Source organism: Saccopteryx bilineata, chromosome 4 (assembly GCF_036850765.1).
Source record: "Saccopteryx bilineata isolate mSacBil1 chromosome 4, mSacBil1_pri_phased_curated, whole genome shotgun sequence".
NCBI classification, from domain to species: domain Eukaryota; kingdom Metazoa; phylum Chordata; class Mammalia; order Chiroptera; family Emballonuridae; genus Saccopteryx; species Saccopteryx bilineata.
Window position 1 is genome coordinate 124,025,302 of NC_089493.1, and position 14,006 is coordinate 124,039,307.

Here is a 14,006-nt window from a genome sequence, read left to right on the forward strand (position 1 = left end):
GCTGGGTGGATCCTGGTTGGGCGCATGCAGGAGTCTGTCTGACTGTCTCTCCCCGTTTCCAGCTTCAGAAAAATAAATTAAAAAAAAAAAACAACAACAAAAAAAACCCAAATACTTCATGCATACCCACTTTTGAAGACAATGAGGCAATATCTATTAAAACCAAAAATATGCATATTCTGTTACCCAACAATTTCATTTCCTGGAAACATTTACAAAGAAGATATGTGCAAAAAAGATGTTAATTGCAGCACTGTTAGTAATGGTGAAACATTGGTGGCTGTCCTAAATACTCATCAAAGGAGACTAGATAAAAATACAGTGATACACTTATATACAGAAATATTATGCAGCAATTAAACTGTATGTATATTAAAATGAAAAGAATTCAAGACTATATTGCTGATAAGAAAATTTGATAAAAAAAGGAATATACTTTTTTCAAAAGAATCATAAAATTTATACATACAAAATTCATAAATAGTTGCCTCTGGGAAAGAAGGAAGGCAATGGTCCCAGAAAAGGGACTAGAATAGGCTTTAACTTATTTATATGGATGGTATGCTATTTCTTTATATATATATATATATATATATATATATTTTTTTTTTTTTTTTTTTTTTTTAATTAATTTATTTGTTTGTTACAGAAAGAGAGAGATAGGGACAGGAACGGAGATGAGAAGTATCAATCATCAGTTTTTCGTTGGGACTCCTTAGTTGTTCATTGATTGCTTTCTCATATGTGCCTTGACAACGGGCCTTCAGCAGACTGAGTAACCCCTTGCTGGAGCCAGCAACCTTGGGTTCAAGCTGGTGAGCTTTTTTTTTTTTTTTTGCTCAAGCCAGATGAGCCCGCGCTCAAGCTGGAGACCTCAGGGTCTCGAACCTGAGTCCTCTGCATCCCAGTCCGACGCTCTATCCACTGCGCCACCGCCTGGTCAGGCTTTCTTTTTATATTTTATTTACACAATCACACTCACATGCACGCACACACACACATCTGAAGCAAATATTAAAATGTAAATGTGGGAGGTCATATATAGGATTTTGTTACATTATCTGTGTTTTTGTTTCCTAATAAGTAAAATGGGAGCCTAACCTGTGATGGCACAGTAGATAGAGCATATCCCTGGAACGCTGAGGTTGCCAGGTTCGAGATCCCCGGTTTGAACATGCAAGAAATAACTATGAATTGATGCTTCCTACTCCCACAACCCCCGCCTTTCTCTCTCTCCCCCCTTCTGTAAAATCAATAAATAAAATATTTTTAAAAAATAAGTAAAATGTGGCCCTGGCCAGTTGGCTCAGCGGTAGAACGTCGGCCTGGCGTGCGGGGGACCCGGGTTTGATTCCCGGCCAGGGCACATAGGAAAGGCACCCATTTGCTTCTCCACCCCTCCCCCACTCCTTCCTCTCTGTCTCTCTCTTCCCCTCCCGCAGCCAAGGTCCATTGGAGCAAAGATGGCCCGGGCGCTGGGGATGGCTCCTTGGCCTCTGCCCCAGGCACTAGACTGGCTCTGGTCGCCACAGAGCGACGCCCCGGAGGGGCAGAGCATCGCCCCCTGGTGGGCAGAGCATCGCCCCTGGTGGGCGTGCGGGGTGGATCCCGGTCGGGCGCATGCGGGAGTCTGTCTGACTGTCTCTCCCCGTTTCCAGCTTCAGAAAGAAAAAAAGAAAAAAAAGAAAAAAAAATAAAAAGAAAAAAAAATAAAATGTGAATAACACTCTCAAGAGTGTTGGAATGATTATAAAAATCACTTCAGATAATATCTGGCACAAAGTAAGCACCCCAAAGTAACTAATGATAAATTTTTTATGACCATAAACTATTTTAAAAGTATAGTACTGATTGATCTCATTCAAATTCATAACCATAAATTTCAAATGAATACTCAACACTACCCTAATCATACTACATTTAAGTTCCTTCACTCTCCTAATGGCTACTGTCTGCCTTTTACTCTTCAAATCTGACAATCCCCCTCCACTCCCATCTCAAGTTAATGATCTTGCCATATCAAGAAAACTGATGTGCCTGACCCGTGGTAAGACAGTGGACAGAGTGTCACCCTGGGACGCTGAAGTCCCAGATTCAAAACCCCAAGGTTGTGAGGAGTAAGTGTGGCTCACCCAGCTTGAGTGTGGGGTCAGTGGCTTGAGCGTGGAATCAATATGATCCCACGGTCGCTGGCTTGAGCCCAAACGTCACTGGCTTGAAGCCCAAGGTTGCTGGCTTCAGCAAGGGGTCACTGGCTCGGCTAGAGCCTCCACCCCTACACTGGGCAGGGCACGTATGAGAAACAATCGATGAATAACTAAAGTGCTGCAACTACAATGATACTTCTCATCTCTCTCCCTTCCTGTCTCCCCCCCCACACTCGATAAAAAAAAAAAAAAAAAAAATTAAAAATGGACTGTTTCATGACCACTAGCAATCCCACTTCTGGGAATATAACCAAAGAAACCCCAAAGAATATATGCAGCCCTGTGTTTATTGCATCAGTATTTACAATAGTCAAGATTTGGAGGTAGCCCAAGTGTCCATCAGTAGATGAATGGATAAAAAAGCTATGATACATTCACACAATGGACTACTACTCAGCCATAAAAAAGAAGAAAATCTGATCTTTTGCAACAAAGTGGATGGACCTGAAGGTTATTATGCCAAGTGAAATAAGTCAATCAAGGAAAGACAAGTACCATATGATTTCACTTGTATGTGAAATCTAATGAACAAAATAAACTCACAAACAAAATAGAAACAGACTCCTGAATATGGAGAAGAGTCTGTCAGTATCAGAGGGGAGGGCGGGATAGGTAAAAAAGGTGATGGGACTGAGCAAAGAAAAAACCTTACAGAAACAGACAACAGTGTGAGTACTGCAGAAGGGAAAGGGAGTGGGAAGAGGTAGAGGTCAGTGGTGATGGAAGAACACTTGACTTGGGGTGGTGTACACACAGGGCAATACACAGATGCTGTATTACAGAACTGTACACCTGAAATCTGTATAATTTTATTAACCAATGTCACCCCAATAAAGTTAATTAAATTTTTTTAAAAGAAATTTTTGTAGTCATAATTGTACATAAAATCAATTAAAATTTAAAAAATCATTCCCCTCACAAAAAAACAAATTAGAGGTTAGTAGGAGAACAGTGATTGCCTTATTTCAGGATATTCTGCTATGAGTCTTCTGGTAATATATTATTTTTGCAAGATATACTACTCAAGTTATAAAAAAATCATAAGAGGGTGGATAGTCTAAGTGCACAGATGTGATGAAGGAATCTATACCTATATTTACAAACGCAACTCTCCCTGCCCCCAAAAATGAATCCCTAAAAGATATATAACTAAATCCTGGAAGAGCATGCTAAGATGATAGCAGGAGTTTTCAACTGTCCTAACTATATATTTCTACGCCGTTCAGATTTTCTAAAATAAACATGCATTACTTTCACAAGCAATAGAAACAATAAAGGTAGTCTATGGGGGAAGGGATATAAAATAGCTTTCAGTAATGTGTACAATTACACCTAATTATTTTGTTTAGAAATTTGTGTTATTTTTGTGTTCTAATATGTATCATGGTTTTTCTTAAGACATGGCACACATAACTCCTTTTTTCCATTCTTGTATGTTGCATATACTGGTTGCCTTTCAAATATAAATGATAACTGCATTCTTTCCATACCTGATGGAGGAATCATCATCCTACAATCCTGTTCCCATGGAGGTGAAAGGGACCCAGTGTCAGAAGGTTCCCTGTGAGGATCAGTTAACTTATCGCAACTTGATATTCCTCTTTCATTAGTAATCTGATGGTCCTGAGGATTCCCTGGGCCTGTTTCACCTAATTAAAGAAAAAATACACAATTCTGTTTTATCTAAAAAAGTATTCTAAGACTTATTACCAAATAAAATTCAGACACTTTTTAGAAAGTAAAAACAATCAGATTCTAACTCAGCTTCTCTCTCTCTTACCAAAGCCATTTCTAGAACAATTTTGCCAAGTGCATAAACAAGCACTTGCTTATAAATTTTTTAAATGTTATCATCATGGTTTTATACATAAAATCAATGGTTAAACATTAAATTATAAATAATTTCTGAAAAATAAAAGTAGAAAGTAAATTGCAAAGTCAAGATTTCTATATCAGATGCAATAAAATAATTATAAAATAAAGCTTCTGTTGTTTAAACTAACCTACCAATAGTCAAAGAGCATAATTTTTTTTAAAGTAGTCTTTTCTTTATTATTATTTTTATTTTAGATCTTATTCATGGATTTTTAGAGAGAGGAGAGAGAGAAAGTGGGAAGAGAAGCAGGAAGCATCAACTTAATTGCTTCCTGTATGTGCCTTGACCCAGCAAGTCTAGGGTTTTGAACCTACAACCTCAGCATTCCAGGTCGACCCTTTATCCACTGCGCCATCACAGATCAGACAAAAAGCATGATTTCTTTAAAACAGTCATCTTATTGAAATATATATATTTCAATAAGTATCTGCAAGTACTCCCAGTATTTCTTAGAAAAACTCATTGGAAACATATTCAGATTAACTTTAAAGCCACTAAAGAAATTGTATCTCAGTGTTATAACATAACTGTACTTATCCCCAAAATAATTTTAACCAGTTTGATTACAAACTTTATATCACCAGATAAATTTGGCTATAAATAGCTTATAGCAATTTCTAAATGTCAAATTCACTTTCAAGAAGAGCTATAGCCCTGAAGGCAAGTCTAAAATAGGAGTTTCAGAAATAGCACTGTTGGAACAAACACTTTGAGTAAGATAATATGCATTTGGATAAGAAAATTTGCCATGCCTACATTAATAAAGAAGGGAAATCGCTTTAAAGTTCCTTTCTCAGGACTCTAGAAAGAATAATATCTCAATAACCCATATTCAATTAAAATAGAAAAGACAAATATAAAAAATATTTTAAACATTAAATAACAAAATATATTAAGACCTAATTTATCCATCCTTGAGAGGCAAATGAGGCCTTCTCAAAATTATATTGCCCAAAAACAAAAGCTTAATCCTTTTCAAAAAATAGTTTTTAGCCTAACCTGTGGTGGCGCAGTGGATAAAGCGTCAACCTGGAATACTGATGTTGCTGGTTCAAAACCCTGGGCTTGCCCAGTCAAGGAACATATAAGACGCAACTACTATGAGTTGATGCTTCCTGCTCCTCCCCCCCTTCTCTCTCTCTCTCTCTCTTTCTAAAATCAATAAAGTCCTTTATAAAAAATAAAAATAAAATTGGACCTGGAGGTTATTATGCTAAGATGAAATAAGACAAGCAGAATAACAAAAATATCATATCTCACTTACATGTGGAATCTAATGAACAAAGTGAACTGAGGAACGAATAGAGACAGAGGTGAGGTCACAGGGAGCAGAGGGACAGCTGTTAGAGGGAAGCAGGATGAGGGGATCAGAGAAGGTAAAGGGATTAGTGAAACTATATATACATAACACATAGATACAGATAACAGGGCAGCAAATCTTAGAGGGAATGGGGCAGGGTGTTAGAGGGAGGGGGGCACAGGAGGTGTAAAAAGGGACACGGGAGGGGTGTGAGGGAGTGATATTCAGTGGGACACTTGAATCTATGTAAACACAATAAATTAAAAATTAATAAAAAATTTAAAAAATAAAGTAGTGATTGGGACACTATAAAAAAAGTTTTTTAGGCCCTGGCCGGTTGGCTCAGCGGTAGAGCGTCGGCCTGGGGTGCGGGGCACCTGGGTTCGATTCCTGGCCAGGGCACATAGGAGAAGCGCCCATTTGCTTCTCCACCCTCACCCCCTCCTTCCTCTCTGTCTCTCTCTTCCCCTCCCGCAGCTGAGGCTCCATTGGAGCAAAGATGGCCCGGGCTCTGGGGATGGCTCCTTGGCCTCTGCCCCAGGCACTAGAGTGGCTCTGGTCACCGCAGAGCAATGCCCCGGAGGAGCAGAGCATCGCCCCCTGGTGGGCGTGCCGGGTGGATCCCGGTCGGGCGCATGTGGGAGTCTGTCTGACTGTCTCTCCCCGTTTCCAGCTTCAGAAAAATAAAAAAAAATAAAAAAAAGTTTTTTAAAAACAATATTTTTATAATAGAAATCTTTCTAAAATGCTTCCCACATTTCAGAACTTTTAAAAAGAAACAAAAATTAATTTGACCTTTTCTTGGTTATTTGTGCAATCAGTATATACAAGCTTTCTCTTTTTTTAATATATAGTGATCTTTTTAAAAAACTTTTAGCTACTCTCTAGAGTCAAGAGATCAACTTTTATGTCAAAAGGTTAACTCTTCTCCTTTTGTTGTACATTCTATTAACTTCTCCAAATCTTTCCTTCTAGCTTGTTCATCTTTCTAATCAGCTTATTAGAAGAAAAAGGCTGGAAAAGCAGAAAACTGAATAGGTAATAAATGTGCAAGAGTCAATTAGGCAAAATTAATCTAGAGTGAAGCACATATCTTTAAAGGAGATATTAAAAGGATTTCTTCTGATTGCTTACTTCCAGAGGACCAAGTACAGGACAATTAGCTTGCTACCAGGTAAAAATAACAAACTTAAATTGCTAAAGGTTGAAATTTTTCATTCAGACCCAGTTATTCCTCAAAAAAGAAATTATTTTCCTCATACTCAATTTTATTCAAACATATATCTCATTCGAACTTTCAAATTTTAAAAGATAATAAAAGGCAGAAAAAGGAAGGGCACTGGTCATTTTTCTTTGATGAGTCAGAAAACTTTCAGTCCAAAGCAACTCTTTTAAGACCTGTTGATTACTTACCTAAATCATCTGTGGCTTCTCTTTTTATTTATTTATTTATTTAAACAAACCATTATTTATGCAGGTAACCAGGATACATGTTGTAACATTACACAACTTTTTCAAATTCCTCTGTAGCTTTTCTAACGAACAGTAAAATATCCTTACAAATAATGTAAACACATGGTTATCTTGAAGGTAATTAAAAAGGAAAGGAAAGTACTTTAAATAGGAGAGGAGAAATCAAAGGTAATTTTTAATGTTATTCCAAATATTCAATTGACTGCAAGCAATCCTTGACTTATTTCATTCAATTTATGTAATTTGCATCAAGCCAATTATACCTTTATTTCCAGAGCACTATTTTTCAGACTGCTGGCTACAACCCAACTTAGTGCATGAAATTAACTGAGTCTTAATCACTATTCTTTTCTAATGAAATGGAATAGAACTGAATAGAAAATATCAGAAAACATAGAAAATAGTAATAACTATTATTTCTTGCAACTGGTTTCAATTACATTTATATTGGTGTGTAATGTGACATGATATAAAATGTATTTCTTATTCTAGGTCAAGGCAAAAATTGGGGGAGATCTAGGGCACTTATTGCACACGTGTGAATTTCAAAATTAGTCCCCTACTCAGAGTACTTAAAGCAAAACTCTCTTTAGGGCTCCAAGTGTCAATCTGCAACTCAACCTCTTTCCCTAGGAGTTTTCAGTCCAAAGCCAATACAAGTAAAGGCTCTCTCTGAGGTAGTCCCAGGCTGTGGGCCCAGTCTGCTGAGGGACTAGGAAACAGGAAAGACGAGTGCTCAGTGTGGTAAACTGAGGATGGGGAAAGAGGATATAAATAAGAAACTAGCAAAGAGAAAATATCTCGTGAACATAAAGTAGGAAATTGATTTTTTTTACTTTTAAAGGCAATTCCAAAGAAAGCATTTCAAAAATATTGAAAATGGCAGCTTCAACAGGGAAGTACACACACTCTTTGAGAGGATACTTTGATGACTAGTATCCATTTGAATATCAGAACTTTCCTATATTGGGTTTGTTTTTATTGGGTCTCATTTCCTGATGCTACCTCAGATTCAATGTGCTAATATCACTGACATAAAAGGACACAACACTGGTGAAGAATGCTATCAGCTCTAACAAAACACAGATTCCGAGCTAAGAACCTAAGACTTGATTGTGGAACAAACAGGGCTCTCTATCTTTGAAATGTGCCACATTCAAGGGAAAGTTTTAAAGCAACTTGACAAAGTGAACAAAGTATGATGAGATCAAAAGAGGCATATTCTGGGTACAAAGGTAACACCAGAGTGAGTGCTGATGAGGTAAATACAGAAAGACCAACAACTAATATGAAAGACCAACAACTAATACTTAACTTGAAGTAGCTTCAGAAATTCTCAAAAACACATAAAGGGGTAACAAAGCAGACAATCTTCGGTTAGTTTTTCAAAGTATTAACAAATGATTTAGGTCTTCTTTAAGATTCCCATCAATACTCTATGTACAAAAGAATGATTCTGAATTCAATACTAAAATACAGGTTCTCTCACTTGGACTTTCTACAATAAAAAGATCATGATAATGAAGTTAAAAAAAGATTTTTAAAACTCTACTTCCTAATAATGTTTCATTAAAATACAATTTTTTGCTAGGTTATATTGTTATTTTATGTATTCTTAAGTTTTATATTATGTAGTATAAAAAGTTTTTAAAAAGTCAAAAATATGATTTAAAAAGATATGCATCAAGTGCTTGACCAAAATGTATTCTAACAGTTTCTAAGAGAAAAATATGTTAAAATTAGATGTCATAGAACTCCTTTTTCCAAACAAAAGTAACCCACAATAAGTGCAAGGAATGCCTGCATTTTCCAAAGGATTATTTTAAAGATTGTTTTTTAAGAAAAGTTGAGATGAAAATATAAAGTTAGGAAGAATCTAGAGTAATAAATGTTTAAACAATATACCTCTTCCTCCTCCCCCTGGAAGCAAAGGTGAGAGTCTGAGTGGACCCTCCAACAAAGTTGGAGGGGAGAGAAAAGCTCTCGTTTCAGATGAAGGTCGACCCAATGGTGAGGGACCATATGGGGAATGCTCTGGAATAATTAAAACAGCATATTTAAATTCATAGTTTCAATTAGCTACACTACAGATTAGAATCCATTTCAACAATTACCATCAGGTCATCCCCTTGCTAATTTAAATTTAATCCAGGTCTTGAACACAAACTATGCCTTGGATTTTGCTAACATGGAATAGAATTAAATATAGAACTCTGTGTTTCATGAAGTCTGTTTACCAAATGCACATTTTTGTCAATAAAAACATTATCCTCTTGACAATTAAGTCACATAAATAAAATACACATACAATATTAAGCAAAGAATAGTAGTGATATTTTGGAGTTACAGAAAGATTTGAGGGGGCAAAAAGTTTTGTTTGTTTTGTTTTTACTGGTAGTGTGCTTCTAGATATTTCAGCTGGTGAGCGTTGTAACATAGAAGGGCTCGATTTAAATAAGGGTTGATTACCCTGGCCAGTTGGCTCAATGGTAGAGCACCAGCTTGGCATGTGGAGGTCAGGGTTTGATTCCTGGTCAGGGTACACAGGAGAAGCGACCATCTGTTTCTCCATCCCCCCTTCTCTCTTTCTGCAGCCACAGCTCAGTTGGAACAAGTTGGCCCCAGGCACTGAGGATGGCTCCATGGCCTTGCCTCAGGTACTAAAATAGCTCAGTTGCTGAACAATGGAGCAAGGGCTCCAGATGAGCAGAGCATTGACCCACAGGGGCTTGCTGGGTGGATCTCAGTTGAGGCACATGTAGGAGTCTCTCTGTCTCTTCATTTCTGACTTAAGAAAAATTTTTTAAAAAATCTGGGCCAACAGCCTGTGTTGGGCCATAAATTTTTTGAGTAAAGTTTCAAATATTGAAAAGTGGAAAAAAAGCATAAAATATTCAAAAGCATCAGAAATTACATTTGATTAATTACCAGTGAAAAGCTAATTTATATACACTAATTCATTAAAAAATTGTCACTTTATCTGTAAACCATATAACCAAGAGCCCTATCATTTCACAAACTTCACCATTCCCAAATAATGGTAATGCTTCAAAAGATCAAAAATCAACAGCAAAAAACAAATTTAAATACCACAAAAAAACTTTTTAAACATGTTAAATTTTTGTATGTAGTTTACATAATATACAAATGTAGTTACAAGAGATAGAAGCATTATTTAACCTCACCTCACATTTTTGCCTTAATTTCAAACAAAAATTATTTCTGTATAATTCCTCCCACTCTTAACTTTGTTACCGTTTGAAATTCACAATAATCTGCTACCCTTATAATGCAGAAATAGACTTTCATTTTTATGAAATTGGTTTCCAAAATGATTTATAACTTCAAAGGTTATAACAGGATTCTATCTACATAAAGATAGGATTAGCCTGACCAGGTGGTGGCGCCATGGATAGAGCATCAGACTGGGATGCAGAAGGACCCAGGTTCGAGACCCCGAGGCCACCAGCTTGAGCACGGGCTCATCTGGTTTGAGAAAAAGCTCACCAGCTTAGACCCAAGGTAGCTGGTTCGAGCAAGTTAATCGGTCTGCTGAAGGCCCGCGGTCAAGGCACATATGAGAAAGCAATCAATGAACAACTAAGGTGTCACAACGAAAAACTGATGATTGATGCTTCTCATCTCTCCATTCCTGTCTGTCTGTCCCTGTCTATTCCTCTCTCTGACTCTCTCTCTGTCTCTGTAAAAAAAAAAAAAAAAAAAAAGATAAGTTTATTTTTCACTGCCTCAGGAACTTAATTCCAATTCAACGAAAATTATTTTGAAAATGTTAAGCTATTTAGAATAGTATGAGATCATTAAAAAGGCTAACTCATTAATAGACAGAAATATTAAAAACATCTTCCAAAGAACTGGTCCTCTCTTGAGGGTATTAAAGCAATCAAAAGTCACGCTTGATCAGGCGGTGGCGAAGTGGATAAAGCATCAGACTGGGATGCCGAGGACCCAGGTTTGAGACCCCGAGGTCGCCAGCTTGAGCGCAGGCTCATCTGGTTTGAGCACAGCTCACCAGCTTGAACCCAAGGTCGCTGGCTTGAGCAAGGGATTACTCGGTCTGCTGTAGCCCCATGGTCAAGGTACATATGAGAAAGCAATCAATGAACAACTAGGGTGTTGTAACGAAAAACTGACGATTGATGCTTCTCATCTCTCTCCGTTCCTGTCTGTCTGTCCCTATATATCCCTCTCTCTGCCTCTGTTAAAAAAAAAAAAAAAAAAAAGATAACTCAGAATTTCCCACCTTTTAATTAATATTTTTAAGTAATTAACTGTTTTAATTAGGTTTTTTGGGTTTTCTTAATTCTTAGTTTTATAATACACACGAATACCAAAGAATAGTTAATATGTTCCACATTTCTCCATATAGGAGATGCTCCCATGTATAAGATACACGTTGGCCCTGGCCGGTTGGCTCGGCGGTGGAGCGTCGGCCTGGCGTGCGGGGCACCCGGGTTCGGTTCCCGGCCAGGGCGCATAGGAGAGGCGCCCATTTGCTTCTCTACCCCACCCCCTCCTTCCTCTCTGTCTCTCTCTTCCCCTCCCGCAGCCGGGGCTCCATTGGAGCAAAGATGGCCCAGGCGCTGGGGATGGCTCCTTGGCCTCTGCCCCAGGCGCTGGAGTGGCTCTGGTTGCGGCAGAGCGATGCCCCGGAGGGGCAGAGCATCGCTCCCTGGTGGGCGGAGCATCGCCCCTGGTGGGCGTGCCAGGTGGATCCCGGTCGGGCGCATGCGGGAGTCTGTCTGACTGTCTCTCCCCGTTTCCAGCTTCAGAAAAATACAAAAAAAGAAAAAAGAAAAAAAAAGATACACCTTAACTTTGGGGCCCAAATTTTGAAAAAAATGTATTACATAAAGTTACTGAACTCAAGTTTTATTCATCATAAAATTCATACAACTCATCACTGTCAAAATTCACATCCTTAGCTTGTCCTCATCTGTGTCTGATGACAAATCACTGTCTTCAACAATGAATGCAAAAACAAGCGCAAAAAAGCGGGAAATGTAAGTAAAAAAATCTACAACCACTGTACGAGATGCATCCAGTTTTTAGACCCCAATTTTTTTGGAAAAAGGTGCGTCTTGTACATGGGGAAATACAGTAAATACTAACATTGGTATTCTACTTAAGCAATCCTTACCAACTGATTCTCCAAAGAAATCATTAACCAGTACCTTGCTATGTGTCAAGCACTTCACATTTCAAGGAGTTCAAGGTACTAAAATGTACATCAACATATAAAATCCCTTTGAACATATGTACCCTGATTTATTGATGTCACCCTAGTTAAATTAATTTAAAAAAACATATAAAATCCCACTGAGAAAGAGAGGTAGCAAGTATTTATATTATTGCTAGGGAAACAAAATTCATAAACTTGAGAAAATGCAAGAGAACTGAGAATAGAAACCTAGCTCCAAAATCTAAAATATTTGTAAATAATAGTATGAAATTTACACTAATATAAATTGTATGTACAATATATATGCAAATATATATGTATTTTTTAATAAGGGGTTAAAAAAAAACTACCTCTGCCAAATCCTGTATTTGGAACATCAAGTGCATAAGGATCTTTTTCTAAAAGTTCAAATTTAAGCTCTGTTTCAGTTAATCTGCGAATAAAGAACAAACATCTCTAAGTTACTCGTCCAACAGAAGCACCCACATTTCAAGAAAAATGCCACCATCAAATATAAGCTACTCTTTCTCAAAATGCTTAAAAGAAACATCCTTTAAAATTATTCTGACCAAAATACCTTTCTATATCCCCCACTACTATTTTGGGGTAACAGGCTTCTTTTTGCCAGGTGATAATGATGTTTTGCTGAGGTTTAGAATTCTCTTTTCTTCAAAATCAGAATCTAAAGAGTACAGTTTCACAAAACCCAAATTTTAGAAATAGAAGGATCCTCCTAGGTCAACCAGTTCAAGTCTATCATTTTTCAACTACAGAAACTGAGGCTAGGAGTTTGAATTATTTATTCAAAATGCCAGGATTAAAATACAATGCTCTTGGCTTTGAGTCATGTATGCTTTCCATTGTAATGTTACCCACAGAATTCCAACCACAACACAATGAACTCATCCTACTATTTTACTCCTAACTTTTTTATCTTAGAAATGTCACATTTTAATCCTTTGAGTAGTGAGGTTTTATCCAAAAAATAAAATTAGTTCCAGTTACAGTTTCATTAACTTAAAATTGTTTGATAACCGATTTATGAAAACAAGAAGAACATACATTTGCCTTTTTTTAATGTTGCCCAACACATTTTTTAAATCAATCAATCATACTCTGGATGGTCAGGAGGCACAAGGATGTACATGAATGTTTGTACTACTTTAAAAGAATGCTATTTCTACTTCTTGACCATCATATCTGAAATAAAACATTTATTCATTTGGTTTTAATTTATGAGTAGAAAAGGCAAGCAAGAAGACTAAAACTAATAATTGGATAGTTAATAGGATATTTTCACAAGAAATTAAAACACTGTTACAATCCTCAAAGAAAAGCACTTTCTCTTCCTTTTTGTAATACACACTTTTGTTCTCATTTTCATATTTTTATTAAGTAATGCCACCCAAATACATTAAAATCAGGAGATAAGAGAAATAATAAACATTTACTCCATCCATTTATCATTAAAAAATGCTGATATTCTGCGAAGTACTATCTCAGAGACTGTCATCCTTTCTGTTTCTATCCCATGTAAACTTCCACTACCAACCCTGCTGTCGTTTTTTTTTAAGTTTTGTTGTACCTTTTATCAGAGGCAGATTTAATGGCGGTGCACAGGGTGCATGCTCTGGGCCCCTACTTCGAAGGGCCCCAAAAAACCCCAACTTTTTTCTAATGACACCAAGTTTAAGGGGCCCAATATTTTCTTCTACGCCTGGGGCCTCAACTAACCTTAGTCCACCTCTGCCTTTTATAAAAGAATCTGTGAACAGTTTCCTCCTGTTAGAGTTACTTAAGACAAATGTTTCAATGAACCAAAAAAAATCTAATAACTTCTAGTAAAATTAATAGATTTCACCATTAGACATGCTGAATTCACTGCAAGTTTTCTTGTTTATCTTTACAAAAGTATTAACTAATTAATAAAATAATTAAGAATAAAGTTTT

The 14,006-nt window shown here is 37.0% G+C and overlaps 1 protein-coding gene across 11 annotated transcripts in view; it reads right to left on the reverse strand.

The window, feature by feature from the left end:
• Nucleotides 1-14,006, reverse strand: part of MIA2 (MIA SH3 domain ER export factor 2) — a 135,987-nt gene that overhangs the window by 30,985 nt on the left and 90,996 nt on the right. For 8 of the 11 annotated variants that reach the window (XM_066277885.1, XM_066277882.1, XM_066277881.1 and 5 more), the window contains 3 exons: nt 12,407-12,489; nt 8,762-8,890; nt 3,698-3,856 (listed from right to left, as the gene is read on the reverse strand). In XM_066277885.1, the coding sequence (XP_066133982.1) occupies nt 3,698-3,856; nt 8,762-8,890; nt 12,407-12,489 (371 nt within the window). The remainder of the gene's footprint in view (nt 1-3,697; nt 3,857-8,761; nt 8,891-12,406; nt 12,490-14,006) is intronic. The other 3 variants (XM_066277884.1, XM_066277890.1, XM_066277889.1) reach the window with 1 other exon arrangement.